This window comes from Hippopotamus amphibius, chromosome 7, assembly GCF_030028045.1.
Source record: "Hippopotamus amphibius kiboko isolate mHipAmp2 chromosome 7, mHipAmp2.hap2, whole genome shotgun sequence".
In the NCBI taxonomy this organism is placed as follows: domain Eukaryota; kingdom Metazoa; phylum Chordata; class Mammalia; order Artiodactyla; family Hippopotamidae; genus Hippopotamus; species Hippopotamus amphibius.
This window is the reverse complement of record NC_080192.1, coordinates 91,208,589-91,224,074: the sequence shown is the minus strand read 5'-3', so window position 1 is coordinate 91,224,074 and position 15,486 is coordinate 91,208,589. Positions and strand designations below refer to the sequence as shown.

At 33.9% G+C, this 15,486-nt stretch overlaps 1 protein-coding gene across 2 annotated transcripts in view; it reads left to right on the top strand.

Moving 5' to 3' along the window:
- The window catches only part of APLF (aprataxin and PNKP like factor), an 89,633-nt gene that overhangs the window by 16,174 nt on the left and 57,973 nt on the right, over window positions 1-15,486 (top strand). For both annotated transcript variants that reach the window (XM_057742687.1, XM_057742688.1), the window contains exon 3: window positions 6,188-6,360. In XM_057742687.1, the coding sequence (XP_057598670.1) occupies window positions 6,188-6,360 (173 nt within the window). The remainder of the gene's footprint in view (window positions 1-6,187; window positions 6,361-15,486) is intronic.

The window sequence follows — 15,486 nt, the reverse complement described above, 5'->3', positions numbered from 1 at the left end:
TTAATCAGCCTCTTATTGTAGCTGCACCTTCAAGGTGCAATTTAGAGAAATTTAGAGCAATTCTAACACTGACTTTGTTATTGGAAGTTTAAGATCAGAAATAATGGGTATGAGATGGACAGATAACTTATAGTTTATTCATTTTATCATAATGTGTGCTAAATATCACTTATTCTCTATTCTAGTCAATCACAAATTATTTGATCTGCTAAAGCAAGTTATATATACAACTGTAATAAAGTATTGAGAGAGAAGTTTTAGTTTAAAAAACTTTATAAAGTTATGTAAATAAATATAGCAGATATTTTGTTTTGATTATCCCTTCCATATGCTATATACTCCATAGTATGTTTAAGTAATTAAATTTTTTTTTTTTTGCTTTCCCTAAAATAAGAAATCTAATTAGATAAAAAAAGTAGCTTTGACAATGATAGATGAATGCAATTAGGGCAATAACTAATTTGGACTTCTAAATTGGATGAATTTGTCTTTTCTTCCCATCTAATATCTCCCTTTAGAAAAGGCCCTAGCTCTTAGCAGTTCTTGGAAATAGTGCATGAGGAAATAATATTAGCTCATGAGGAGATGATGTTAGTTTTTTTGTGTGTCATCTAAATTTAATCTAAGTCTGGTATCAGCAGGGAGAAAATGCATTATAAAGGCAAAATGAAGATGTTCTTTGTAAATGACTGTATCACCAGTGGTTAGTTATGTCCTCAGGGTGAATTCATAGCTGTCAATGCTTTTCTTTCATTTTAATAAAAACTTACTCTTCGGTTCTTGGATATTTGAGAGAGTAGTTCTGTAATCATGTGTAAATTGCGAAAGATATGTAATTTTTGCCATTTAGTATTCTCAAAATAATACAGCTTTGGGTGATTGTATCTTTTTGAGTGCACAGTGAAATTTCTGAGTTGTGATTGTTTTTCTTCCCATGAAATTATAAACGTACTTGTAAAATAGCTGTAAAATACTGCAACAGCTTTTCCACAACTCATTTTGCTTTTTTAAAAAAATGCTTTCTAGATTAAAAAAACACAAAATAAGAGGAGCTCTTTTTTTTGGTCCACATCAATCTTTAATATTTAATGACAAGTCCAAGAGAAAGCTATAGAAAATTGATTTGTGTTTTAGTTCCATTCCTTCAGGGATGATACATCCTTTACACCACTTCTAAGAATACAGCATATTCTATTTAAGTTCATGTTTATAATCCCATGGATATGTGAAAAGGCACATACCTTATATGTGCCTCTCATATAGGTAGCTTGTATCTTTTATTCACTGTGGGTTTGAGTTTGCCGGTATTTTTTCCCACCCTTGTCTGCTTTTAGAATCAAAGTTAAACTAGCCTCATTGAAGGAATCTGAGCCTTTCATCTTTTTTCATCTCAGGAAGAGTTTGAATATTACATACATTTGAGTATTTAATTACTTTTGAGTCTGGTTTGGGGAGGAATTGGAAAGATTTTTTAATGATTATTTTTTTAAAACACTATAGGTCTAATTCAGTCTCCTTTTCTTTTTATAATTAAATACTTTTTAAACAGGCCATACATACACGTAAACATACATGCTTTTTTTAAAGTCAGTTTGGTGTATGTTCTTTAAGATAATTATCAAGTTTGGCCATATTTACAAATATACTGGAATAAAGTATTTATAGTGTTCTATTATTTTTCAAAAGTTTTATGTGTACTTATATCATTGTTTTCATTCCAAATATTGTGTCTCCTCCTTTTTTATTACTATTGATAGATTTTTGCCTACTTTATGACTTTTAAGAAACTACATTTTGGACTTCTTGTATGTGTGGCATTTTAGTTGGCGTGTATATAGTTTGACATAGTTTTTTAGAAAACTTACTCAAGGAGTAATACTCATTTAGATGTGAGTTATAGAAGCAAACATCAGATTTCTTGGGATGTCATTTTTGCTCTTAGTTATGGATCTTCTGTATGAACATTTTTAGGAAAAGAAAAAGATGTTCATGGACCACACAGATTGGTTCACTTTCTTTGTGGATAGATTTGCTAAATGCCTAATATTTAACCACCTATCATTTAAATATTAAGTGGTTTCAGCTGAGGAAAAAATACTCAGACTGAATGTTTTTTTTTGACTTTGGTTTATTGATATTGTTTTTTTTTTAATACATCTCTATTGGAGTATAACTGCTTTACAATGTTGTGTTAGTTTCTGCTGTACAACAAAGTGAATCAGCTGTATGTATGCATATATCCCCTTATCCTCTCCCTCTTTAGCTTCCCTCCCACCCGCCCTATCCCATCCCCTAGGTCATCACAGAGCATCGAGTTGATCTCCCTGTCCTATGCAGCAGCTTCCCAGTAGCCATCCATTTTACGTTTGGTAGTGTATATACATCAGTGCTACTCTCTCACTATGTCCCACCTCCCCTTCCCCACCCTGTCCTCAAGTCTGTCCTCTAGGTCTGTGTCTTTATTCCTGCCCTGCCACTAGATTCATCAGTACCAGTTTTCTAGATTCCGTATATATGTGTTAGCATATGGTATTTGTTTTTCTCTTTCTGTGTGATGTCTTTTTAAAGAAATGTAATCAGTTTCCTTTCTTAAGTATTTTACCTTTTCTTCTCTCAGAATTTTATGCCTTCGTATTTAACATCTTAGCTTTTGTAAACTTAGGACTATATCATTATTTAATATTGCTTGAAGATTCATCTGAATCTTTAAAATAGTTGTGAATAAGAACGTGATCTTAGCCTATAAGAAGGAAACCTTGTTTAGAGCATATTCGGGGTTCAGGCAGAAGCTATGTATACTCCTGTTTTGACTCTTGTCCTTCCCACTACCCAGCATTCCTCACTGATGACCATGGTATATACCGAAGGAAGGGGAGGCTTCACTTAAAAGGCTGAGGAATCACAGGGAACATTTCCAAGCCCAGCAACATGCAAAAGCACTCAAAAGCTCTAGCCATATGCTAGAGAGCCACTTTGAGAGAGAAATTAGGGGTGGCTGATAACATAATGAAAGGTTCCTAAACATTAAGTTTCAATTATAACTTTAAAAAAATCAAACATTCACAGCTCTTTTTAGGAATATGAAGTTGCATAAATTATACTGCATCTGTGTTCTTATGTCATCTTGTTTATAAAATTTTATATTAATATAGTTTATAAAATGACCAATGAAATAATTACCTACCAAATTTATATAACCTCTGTTTTTAAATTCTACTTCTGCCCTTTATCTCCAAATTTTATTTTACTGCTTTCTTTTAACACAGACTTAAAGGAAATAGAAATGTTTCCAATTGCAGATACACCTAGAAAGGACTTAAAGCCAGATCCTTATGAATTTTAATTGTTGGAACTAGGTAGATTATAGTCATTGCAGCTTTCAAAGTTGTCCTTTTTTTTTTTTTTTAAGTTGAGTATATAGGTGACAGTGTTTATTTTCCTGGCAGCCTTTGCTTTAGTGCTCCCTGTTCTGTATTAGTCTCCCCACCCCACCCCAGGGCTTGGTTAAATATATTGTTTGGATGGCTTTGCTTCCAAAATATGGTCATTTTCTTTCCCAGTTTAGCTAAATAGTTTCTGGTTCCTCTTCCCAAATTCCATGATTCTGTGGTTCATTTAGAAGTATGTTATGGTATTTGATCAGATGAAGTCATGTGAAGTGACGACTAAAGTTACTGTTGAGATTTTCTTGGGATTTTGAAAGCCATTAATAAGCTAATGTGCCAAGCTGCTGGCTACCTGAAGCTTTTTAGAGGATGAAAGTGGATTCTGTTTAAAATTGTTTACCTAATTGTATAGATTTTAATTTTTAAAAATCATGTAATATGATATCTTATAGAGAATGGAATTAAACAATTTTTGGGGTGAATCTATTTAAGTGACTCAACAGGTAGCATTTTTAGTAAGTACATTAGATTTCAAGTCTCACTTCTTATAGTAAACTATTTGGAACCATTTCTGAGATTATTCATTAATGACTGACAGTTGAAATATCATTGATTCTTCCTGCTACTAGAGACTTCTGTAGTCATTTTAATCATAGACTGTTAGAACTGTGTTAGGTAGTTATCTGTATCCATGGACCTTAGAGTCTAGTGGTGATTTATCAGATGATTATAGGTAATCTTTGAACTGATAGGGATTGGTTCCAATAGTTCAAGCAGAAAGAGGGGTGGGATAGGACATTGCTGAGGCTGTGGTAAACAAAACAGCATTTTTGAGTAGGTCTCAGTGATTGGATCAAAGATTGTATGTATAGGGTGAAGATTTTGGTGTATGAAGGTGGGAGATGAGGTTGGAAACCACTAAACTGGTTTATGAAGAGCCTTTACTGCTATGTTTTGTTTATATTGGAGCAGCATTAGAAGCTTTATATAGGGAAATGTAAAAAAATAACTTAGGAGGCGGTGAAGTGAAGGAAGACAAGGAGACTTGATGTGATGTTAGCACAAGCAAGAAGTGCAAGCACTGAGTAAAGAGCTTGAACTAGGGCAGTGACTGCAAATGATAAAGAGAAATGGACTCGGGATACTTCAGAGGTAAATGATCAGGGACTTGACATTTGAATGGAATGAAAGAATGTTGTAGCTGTTCAATAAAAGTTTGTGGATGTTTTGGTGTGTTTTAATATGTAATAGAAACTAAATCAGAATATCTTGTATTTACTCTTGAAATGCCGTATTCTTTTTCTGTAGAAATAGGCATTTTAAAAAATAAAAACAAATGAAAAATAAATTATAATGCAAAGTAGTCTACCTAACATCATTTGCTTCATGTTTTATACCAATATTCTAGACTTCTTTATATTTTACTTAGCTTTTATTCCATAAGTGATTAAGATATTTAAAAAAATGAAGGTAACTATATTTAATAAAAATTTTAACCAAGTTTCCCAATGAGAAGAAAATTTTTGAGGGGTAAAAAGAAAGAAAATACTGATGCATTTCTGGTTTCTAAATACATTAAAAAGAGGCCTATTATAAGCTTAATTTTTCCATAATAAATATTTTTTACAGTAGGAACAGAAGTTTTTACCTACTGAATTTATACTCAATTCTAGTCTGTTCAAACTCAGGGTGAATAAAACATAACACCTATAGATATTTTAAATGGTTGGGATCAGAAAAGGTTTTGATATATGAAAATACAGTTGTATCTCAGGATACTTTATTGAAATATAAATAGTAAAACAAGGAATGTTCAGCATATGTCCAATCTCAGGGTGGTACTTACTTTGCTATACTGGAGAGGTGGTTGATATTCAGAAAAAAATGTCATTTAAACTGATGAAGTAGATAGATGGATGGGTGGTAGGGGAGTTGCTTTATGTAAAATTCTTTTAAAAAACTGAAGATCTGCATTAATGTGTATTGCTTTGTTATACACTAAAGCTTATTTGTTTAAAAGACCCAATGGTTTTGATAACAAGAAGGCTATTCTGGAGATGGCTAATTTCACCTTGATTCTAGTCAGAATTTTTAAGATGCCTTTCAATAGGTCTTAGTTGCGGAGGCAACTCTCATTACCTTTGCTAACATGAGGTAATCAGTGGAAACATAATTCACAGTGGTGGATTTATTAGTAGTTTTGACATTGAGATATATTTACCTCTTGCAATTTGAGTATGGATGATGATCTCAGAGGGGAATTTCATTTAAACAAAATAAGAAGATTCCTCTGTGAGGAGTAAAGAAAAAAAGTATGTTGTTTGCTTGAGAAATTTGATCAAAATTTTCCTTACCATAGTTCCTCATTTTTTAACCATAATAAGAAATTATTAGGGAAAAATAAGCAGAAAAGAATTTTCAAGGGATTAGTGAATTTGGGGTATCAAGATTGAGGGACTCAGTTTCCATACTGATAATTATTTTTCATGTTTCTCTTTCCAATGTCCAGTCATCTCTCTTAAGCAAAATAGAAGAATCTTTTGACCAGTTAATTGATAACTTTGCTTTTTTCTTTGATTCCTAGAGAAATGGGAGGTATATTACAGCTATTTTTTTATGTTTAGATAACAATTATAGTACTTAGAAGTGCCAGACTTATTAGACTTTCAAGTGTAAGTTTATATTTATATATATATACAATTGTTTTGATACTAAAATTTTGAATCAGTTCTTATTTAGTTGCATTTTTGTCATGATTTTGAGTTATAATATCACTGTATCCTTTTTTTAAAATTTGTTAGGTACACACAAATCCATGTTTTTATCAGTCTTCTGAGAAGAGCCAGCCCTTACCATTGAAGACAAATCTGTGGCGCTGTTTGAATCCTGGAGATAGTTTTTCTTTATTAGTTGACAGATACATTTTCCGTGTTTTGTCTACACATTCTGAAACGGAAATGGAATGTACTTTAAGGTAAGATTGCCTGATGAAATGTGATTAAGTAATGGTATTTGTAATCTAATTCCTCAGTCATCCACAAAAGCTTTAGTAGAAACCACTCTAGAATTCAACTATGTTGGTGATGTAGGGGGGTGTGTGTGTGTGTGTGTGTGTGTGTGTGTTTCTAGAAAACATTTGATTTTGGAAACTTATGCCTCAAGAGTGATTGTTCCCATATGTTGTATCTTTTACCATTGTGTTTAGAATGTATTTTCCATCTAACAATAACCAGGATAGTTAATTTGAAACTGACTACAGTTTCTTAATCTTTTTTTTTTAAGTTTTTAAAATTTTCTTAAGGTATTAGCCTCTGGTTTAGACTATATTTGTATAACTCTTATTTCTTATATGAATAACAGAAAATATAGAATAAGGAAACTGATGAAATGAGGTTACAGCAAATAGCTGTTGTAAAATTAAAATTAATACACTGGTTTTGTTGAGGCAGTCATTAGCAGGTTGTTTGCATTTGTTTTAGCTTTTAAATTATAGAATACTTAAACTGGACCTGTAGAGGTAGGTGGACAAAATTATATAGAATATGTTCTTTAATTGCATTGGTATTAAAAATCAATAAAAATACAATATCTACGAAAATCTTCAGGTGTTTGAAAGTTAAACAACACATACCAAAGTAACCCCTGGGTCCAAGAGAAATCACAAGGGCAATTAGAAAACATTTAGAACTGAATAATACAGAAAACATAACAAAAACATTTGTGAGATATATCTAAAGTAGTCCTTTGAGGGAAATTTATATTAAATGCCTATATTAGAAGAGAGGAAAGCAGTAAAACTGATGCTCTTTGCTTCTACTTTAAGAAGATAGACAAACAGGAGTAAATTGTCCCAAAATAGAAAAAAGGAAACAATGAGAGGAATAAGACTAGAAATCAATGAAATAGAACATAGACAAATAACAAAGAAAATCAACAAAGTCTTAAGTTAGTTCTTTGAAAAGACTAATAAAATTGATAAGACCTTAGTAAGGCTTATCAAGAAGAAAAGCTAGAAAACACAAATTATCAATATCAGGAATGGAAGAGGCAGTATCACTGCTGGACCTGTGGACCTTAAAAGAATAATGAAGAAATAATTATTTAAAAGTTTGTGCCAGTAAAATGGATACCCTAAATGAATGGATATATTCCTTAAAAAGCACAATTTACCAGAGCTGATACAGGCAGAAATAGAAAATCTGATGACTCCTATGTCCATTAAAGAATTTGAGTTCCCAATTTAAGAATTTCCTGCAAGGAATTTCACTAGTAAATTCTCTTAAACTTACAACTTAGAAATAATACTAATATTATACTTTTTTCTCCAAAATAGAAGAGAGTAAACTTCTCTACTCATTTTATGAAGCTTTCATAATCCTGATACCAAAATCAGACAAGAACATTATAAGAAGTGTAAATACAGACCCAAATTCCCTATAACAAAATATTTACAAGTCAAAACCAGCAATGTGTAAAAAGGATTTTAATACACTATGACCAGGTGAAATTTGTCTGAGAAATGCAAGGTGAATTTATCTTATAAAAAAATCAGTCAGTGAAATTCACTACAACAGATTAAACACTACAGCAGGTTAAAGAACTATCACTTCAGTAGGTGTGTAGAAACACTTGTGACAAAAATTTAATACCTGTTCATGATAAATTAAAAAAAACCTTAGAGAAAACTAGGAAAAGAAATTTCTTTCCTATTAAAAAATACTTAATAGTGAGGTATTGAAAAGTTCTCTCCCTGCAATTGGGATCAAAACAAAGATATTCATTTGTACAACTTCTATTCAACATTTACTGAAGGTCCTAGCCAGTCCAGTAAAGCAAGAAAAAGAAATAGTGCATCATATTGGAAAGAAAGAAACAAAACTGTCTTTATTTTCAGATGACGTGATTGTCTATTTAGAACATGCTGAGGAATCTACCAAAGAAGCAAGGCACAAAACAGTGCCTACTGTATAATTACATTTATGTTACATTTTATTATAAGAAAACTAATCTATAACAACAGAAATCCATCAATGTTTATTTCCAGGGGGATTAACTAGGAGGGGGCACGAGGGAACTTTCTGGGGGTGATGGACATATTCTGTGTCTTTCTTAAAATTATAGTTAATTTACAATATTATATTAGTTTCAGGTGTACAGCATAGTGATTCAGTATTTTTATAGATTATACTCCATTTAAAGTTATTACCAAGAGATGGCTGTAATTCCCTGTGCTGTACAACATATCCTTGTTGCTTATCTATTTTATTCATAGTGGTTTGTATGTCTTTTATTTTTTTTATTTTTTTTATTTTTTGGGGGGTACACCAAGTTCAATCATCTGTTTTTATACACACATCCCCGTATTCCCTCCCTTCGGTTTGTATGTCTTAATCCCGTAACACTATCTTGCTCCTCCTCCCTTCCCTCTCCCTACTGGTTTCCACTAGTTTGTTTTCTATATCTGTGAATCTGTTTGTGTTTTGCTGTATACGTTCATTTGTTGTATTTTTTAGATTCCAAATATAAGTAATAACATACATTATTTGTCTTTTGCTGTCTGCCTTATTTCACTAATGTAAAACTCCATATTTTTGCAAATGGCAGAATTTTATTCTTTTTTATGGCTGAGTAATGTGTCGGGGGGTGTGTGTGTGTGTGTGTGTGTGTGTTGTCTTGTCTAACAACAGCCCATTCATCTCTTGATGGATACTTGGGTTGCTCTCAGATCTTGGCTGTTGTAAATAGTGCTGCTGTGAACATTGGAGTGCATGTATCTTTTCGAATTAGTGTTGTTGTTTTTCTCAGATATGTACCCAGGAGAGAAATTGCTGGATCATGTGGTAGTTCTATTTTTAGTTTTTTGAGGAACCTCTATGCTGTTTTCCATAGTGGCTGTACCAATTTACATTCTTAAACAGTGTACAAGGGTTCCCTTTTCTCCACATCCTCACCAGTGTTTGTTATTTGTAGACTTTTTGATGATAGCCAGTCTGACAGGTATGAAATGATACCTCATGGTTGTTTAGATTTGCATTTCTCTAATAATTAGTGATGTTAAGCAACTTTTCATGTTCCTGTTGGTAATCTGTATGTTTTCTTTGGAAAAATGCCTATTTAGGTCTTCTGCTCATGTTTTGGTTGTGTTGTTTGGCACATGGCTACACTGAGATGCAAGGAAAGCTGGGCAATGTGATCTGCAGCTGGTTGGTTAGCCATTGTTAAAGGTGCTTACAGATTAGTGCCATTACAACTTGGCTGTCTGTTATGCAAATAACATCCATTTAGCCTCCTATGGTTAAATGCTAACCTCTGCAATTCTAGAATCCTGTCATCTCCAAGAGCCTTGTTCTTGGCAGCCCCTCCTACCATCAACATTGATCTATAGAGGCAGTTACCATTGAGTTCTTCAACACTGCCTCACTAGTGTGTACTTTATTGCTTAGTGTTCTGGGCCCTCCTGGGGAACATAGTCAGGTGGAGGATTGTCTAGTCTCATGTAATAAGTCCATTTTAACATGCCTGCCTCTTTGAGCCTGTTGACCCCCTTTTCAGTACTGTGCCAGGGCATTCTTTATTTCTACTATATTTACTGTAAGCATATTCTTTTTCCAAGCATGAAAAAGCCATTTCAGCTGTATATTAGGACTGGCTTTAGGTGTCCTTGCCAGGACCTTAAATCCTAGGTTGTTGGACAGTGTTCTTTATCCAGCCTTATTCTGCATCCCTTGTTTCAGCATCTTCAAGATCCATTCTTGGGCCTGCTCTTCTGGTTTCTGTCAGTACATATTAGCCAGGTCCTTTAGCTCTTTATTAGCTTTCCTGTTGAAGTAGGGACAGTACTTTTCTAGTCATGTGATGATAAGTTGACCTTGGTTATTGGAATAGAAGCCACAAGGGGAGGTGGGGCAGGTCTTGAGGAAGGCAAGTATTATGACAGGTATCTACCATAGGAGGCAGCTGCCTAGTTTCCAGACAAAGAAAGTCTACTATCCTCTAGCAAGGAGTGAACCATATCTTAGACTGTGGAAGTATTGAAATATATTTTAGACATTTCTTGATATTATTGGGATTTTCATATATTTTAGAACTACCTCTGTTTTGCAGTGTCTGCCTCATAAAAACACTGTTGTGCTGTTGTATAAGATTTACTTGTATGAACTTTTTAATCTTCACAGCCATCTTTATAAGGAATAGGTACTGTTAAAATTCCTATATTACACATTAGGAAACTGAGACACAGAAGGTTTGAGACTTGCCTGAGGTCCCATAACTAATATGTGGCAGAGATAGATCCAGCTCATTCTTATTAATAGTACATTTTGTATTAAAGACAAAATATATAACATATTTAAATATAACTTGGAGTATATTTTTAAGATTTAAGAATAACTTAATTGCCAAAACAGTCTTTAAAAAGAAGAAAAGAGTTGGAAAATTCATCCTTCTTAGTTTCAAAACCTGCTACAAAGCTACGATAATCAAGACAGTGTGGTACGGGTGTAAAGAAAGACATATAGATCAGTGGAATAGAATTGAGGGTCCAGAAATAATCCTTACACTCTTGCCAATTTATTTTTTTTATTGGAGTACTATTGCTTTACACTGTTGTGCCAATTTCTGCTGTACAACAAAGTGAATCAGCTATATTTATACATATGTCCCCATATCCCCTCCCTCTTGAGTCTCCCTCCCACCCTCCCTATCCCACCCCTCCAGGTCATCACCAATCATCGAGTTGATCTCCCAGTGTTATGCAGCAGTTTCCCACTAGCTATCTGTTTTACATTTGGTAATGTGTATATATGTCAGTGCTACTCTTTCACCTCATCCCAGCTTCCACTCCCCCTGCCCCATGTCCTCAAGTCTATTCTCTGCATCTGCAGCTTTATTCTTGCCTTGCCATTGGGTTCATTGGTACCATTTCTTTAGAGGAGTATATATGAGTTAGCATATGGTATTTGTTTTCCTCTTTCTGGCTTGCTTCACTCTGTATGACAGACTCTAGGTCCATCTGCCTCACTACAAATAACTCCAACAGTGCAGAAAGGTTCCCTTTTCTGCACACCCTTTCCAGCATTTATTGTTTCTAGATTTTTTGATGATGGCCATTCTGACCAGTGTGAGGTACCTCATTGTGGCTTTGATTTGCATTTCTCTAATGATAGTGATGTTGAGCATCTTTTCATGTGTTTGTTAGCCATCTGCATGTCTTCTTTGGAGAAATGTCTGTTTAGGTCTTCCACCCATTTTTGGATTGGGTTGTTTGTTTTTTGATATTGAGCTGCATGAGCTATTTGTCTGTTTTGGAGATTAATCCTTTGTCAGTTGCTTCATTGGCAAATATTTTCTCCCACTCTGAGGGTTGTCTTCTTGTCTTGTTTCTGGTTTCTTTTGCTGTGCAAAAGCTTTTAAGTTTCATTAGGTCCCATTTGTTTATTTTTGTTTTTATTTCCATTATTGTAGGAGGTGGGTCAAAAAGGATCTTGCTTTAATTTATGTCATAGAGTGTCCTGCCTATGTTTTCCTCTAAGAGTTTTATAGTGTCTGGCCTTTCATTTAGATCTCTAATCCATTTTGAGTTCATTTTTGTGTATGGTGTTAGGAAGTGTTCTAATTTCATTCTTTTACATGTAGCTGTCCAATTTTCCCAGCACCACTTATTGAAGAGACTGTCTTTTTCTCCATTGTATATTCTTGCCTCCTTTGTCAAAGATAAGGTGCCCATATGTGCATGGGTTTATCTCTGGGCACTGTATTCTGTTCCATTGATCTATATTTCTGGGTTTTGTGCCAGTACCATACTGTTTTGATCACTGTAGCTTTGCAGTACAGTTTGAAGTCAGGGAGCCTGATTCCTCCAGCTCTGTGTTTCCTTCTTGAGATTGCTTTGGCTTTTCGGGGTCTTTTGTGTTTCCATACAAATTGTAAAATTTCTTGTTCTAGTTGTAAAAAATGCCATTGGTAATTTGATAAGAATTGCACTGAATCTGTAGATTGCTTTGGGTAGTATAGTAATTTTCACACTGTTGATTCTTCCAGTCCAAGAACATGGTATGTCTCTCCATCTGTTTGTATCGTCTTTGATTTCTTTCATCAGTGTCTTATAGTTTTCTGCATACAGGTCTTTTGCCTCCTTAGGTAGGTTTATTCCTAGATATTTTATTCTTTTTGTTGCAGTGGTAAATGGGAGTGTTTCCTTAATTTTTCTCTGATTTTTCATTGTTAGTGCATAGGAATGCGAGAGGTTTCTGTGCATTTATTTTGTATCCTGCTACTTTACTAAATTCATTGATTAGCACTAGTAGTTTTCTGGTCGCATCTTTAGGATTTTCTATGTGTAATATCATGTCATCTTCAAAGAGTGACAATTTTACTTCTTTTCCAATTTGGATTCCTTTTATTTCTTTTTCTTCTCTGATTGCTGTGGCTAAAAATTCCAGAACTATGTTGAATAATACCAATTAATTTTTGACAAAAGTGCCAAAACATTTAAATGGAGGAAAGAATAGTCTTCTCAACAAATGGTGCTGGGACAAACACAAAAAAATGAAGTTAGATTCTTACCTTACACTATATAAAAAATGAACTGAAAATGGACCAGAGACCTAACTAAAAGAGCTAAAACTATGAAATTGCTTAGAAAAAAACACATGCATAAATTTTTGTTACCTTGGATTAGTCAATGATTTCTTAGACATAACACCAAAAGTACAAACAAAAAAAAGGTAGATAAATTGGACTTCATCACAATGAAAAACTTCTATGCTTCTAAGAATACCATCAAGAAAGTGAAAACCCACAGAATGAAAGAACATATTTGCAAGTCATATACCTGATAGGGGACTTCTGTCCGGAGTATATAAAGAACTTTTACAACTCAGGAATAAAAAGACAACCCAATTTCAAAATGCATACTGAATTTAAGTAGACATTTCTTCAAAGAAGATAACCACCTGACCAATAAGCACATGAAAAGATGCTCAATGTGAAATGCAAATGAAAACCACGTAAGATACCATTTTGTGTTCATTAGGATAGCTGTGGTAAAAAAGACAACAAGTGTTGGTGAGGTTGTAGAGAGATTGGAACTCTTACAGTTTGATAGTGTGGTTGTAAAGTGTTCCTGCCTTTTTGGAACACATTCTGGCAGTTCCTCAATTTTAAACGTAGAATTACATGTGACCCAGCAATTCTACTCCTAGGAATGTACCCAAAAGAACTGAAAATATCTGTATACAGACAATTTGTATGATTGCATCTACATAAAGTGTCAAAAAATGTAAATCCCTAGAGACAGAAAGTAGATTAACAGTTGCCAGGGCTGGAGATGTGAATGGGAGGTGACTGCTAATGCATATGGGATTTCTTTTTGAGGTGATGAATGTGTTCCAAAATTAAATATTGGTGATCATTGTACAACTTTGTGAATATACTAAAAACTACTGAATTAATACTGGAACAGCATGAATTTCATGATTATGTAATTATATCTCAATAGCTATTACCAAAGTAGAGGATAACTCATTTACCTTTGTTATATTGTATTTAGATTAAGTTCCAAGTTTTTGTTTTTATTTTTTAACAAATTCTGGTTACACTGTATTATAAATCTGTGATATTGATTGCTCGAGGATGTATTTGAAGATAACATCCCTATCACAGTGACAATATTTATATTTAAATAAAAATAGAATAATTTGCACTTTGACTTATTTGGAACTAAATGTTAAATAGAATTTTGTTCTGGGATTGGATTTTTTTTGTTGTTATATTTATTCTTAGTAAATATTAATAAAACATTCCCTATGGCCATAGGATGTGTGTGTATTAGTCTTGAGTTTATGCCAGAATAGAAAAACTAGAAATGAAATGGATGATGTTGCTTAATTTCTAACACTGTAAGTTGTGAAAAGCCATTGCTTTTCTCTGGAGTGCTTCTTAATATTTTTTGAATTAAATATTAAATATTAAAATATTGAGGGAGAAAATGCAGAATTTGGAAGCACACCTGTGTGCTGTAAGTAAAATGGATTTGAGTATTGTGACGGGAGTGCAATTTCATACAATCATACATTTTCAAATCTGAATCCCCAGTGACTGGCATAGTGCCTGACATACCCTAGTTATTTTAAAAATATTTATTGAATGAACAAAAATGGTGGTGTTGCACAGAAATTTAGTCCAAAGAAGTTGTTCTCTTTTGGCTGATTCCTGCCGTGAATTCCAGTCTGCCTTTTGAAGGAGGTTATTCCTGTAGGATAGGCTAAAACAAATAAAACAAGCCATTAATTATTCTCTTCTCAGCAAGACAAATTTTAAAAATCTTATATCTTCAATTTTTTAAAATTCACTTTTACTGAGGAATATTTTACACATAGTAAAATTCACCGTTTTTAAATTAATTCAGTGAACTTTGACAAATTTATATAGTCATGTAAGTACCACACAATGAGATATAGAACATTTTCATTTTCTCAGAAAAGTCCCTCCTGCCTCTCTGTGGTCATTCCCCTCCCCCACCTCCAGCTTTTGGCGACCACTGGTCTGATTTCTGTCCTTGTAGCTTTACTTCTTCAGAATGACATATAAATGGATTCATACAATATGTACCTTTTGTGTCTGGCTTCTTTCACTTAGCAAACTGCCTTTGAGATTCATCCAAGTTGTTGTATATATCAGTGCTTTTTTCCTTTTTATTTCTGAGTAGTATTTCCATCTACATTTTCAAATTTTCAAAAAATAGGTCTGTTGGATCATCTCTATGCATACATAAAGAATAATGATCTAGGGCTTCCTGGGTGGTGCAGTGGTTGAGAATCCGCCTGCCAATGCAGGGGACATGGGTTCGATCCCTGCTCCAGGAAGATCCCATGTGCCGTGGAACAACTAAGCCCATGTGCCACAGCTATTGAGCGTGCGCTTTAGAGCCCGTGAGCCACAACTGTTGAGCCCATGTGCTGCAACTACTGAAGCCCACACTCCTAGAGCCCGTGCTCTGCAACAAGAGAAGCCACGGCAATGAGGAGCCCGTGCACCACAACGAAGAGCCCCCACTCACCGCAACTAAAAAAGAAAGCCCGGGCACAGCAAAAAAAAAAAA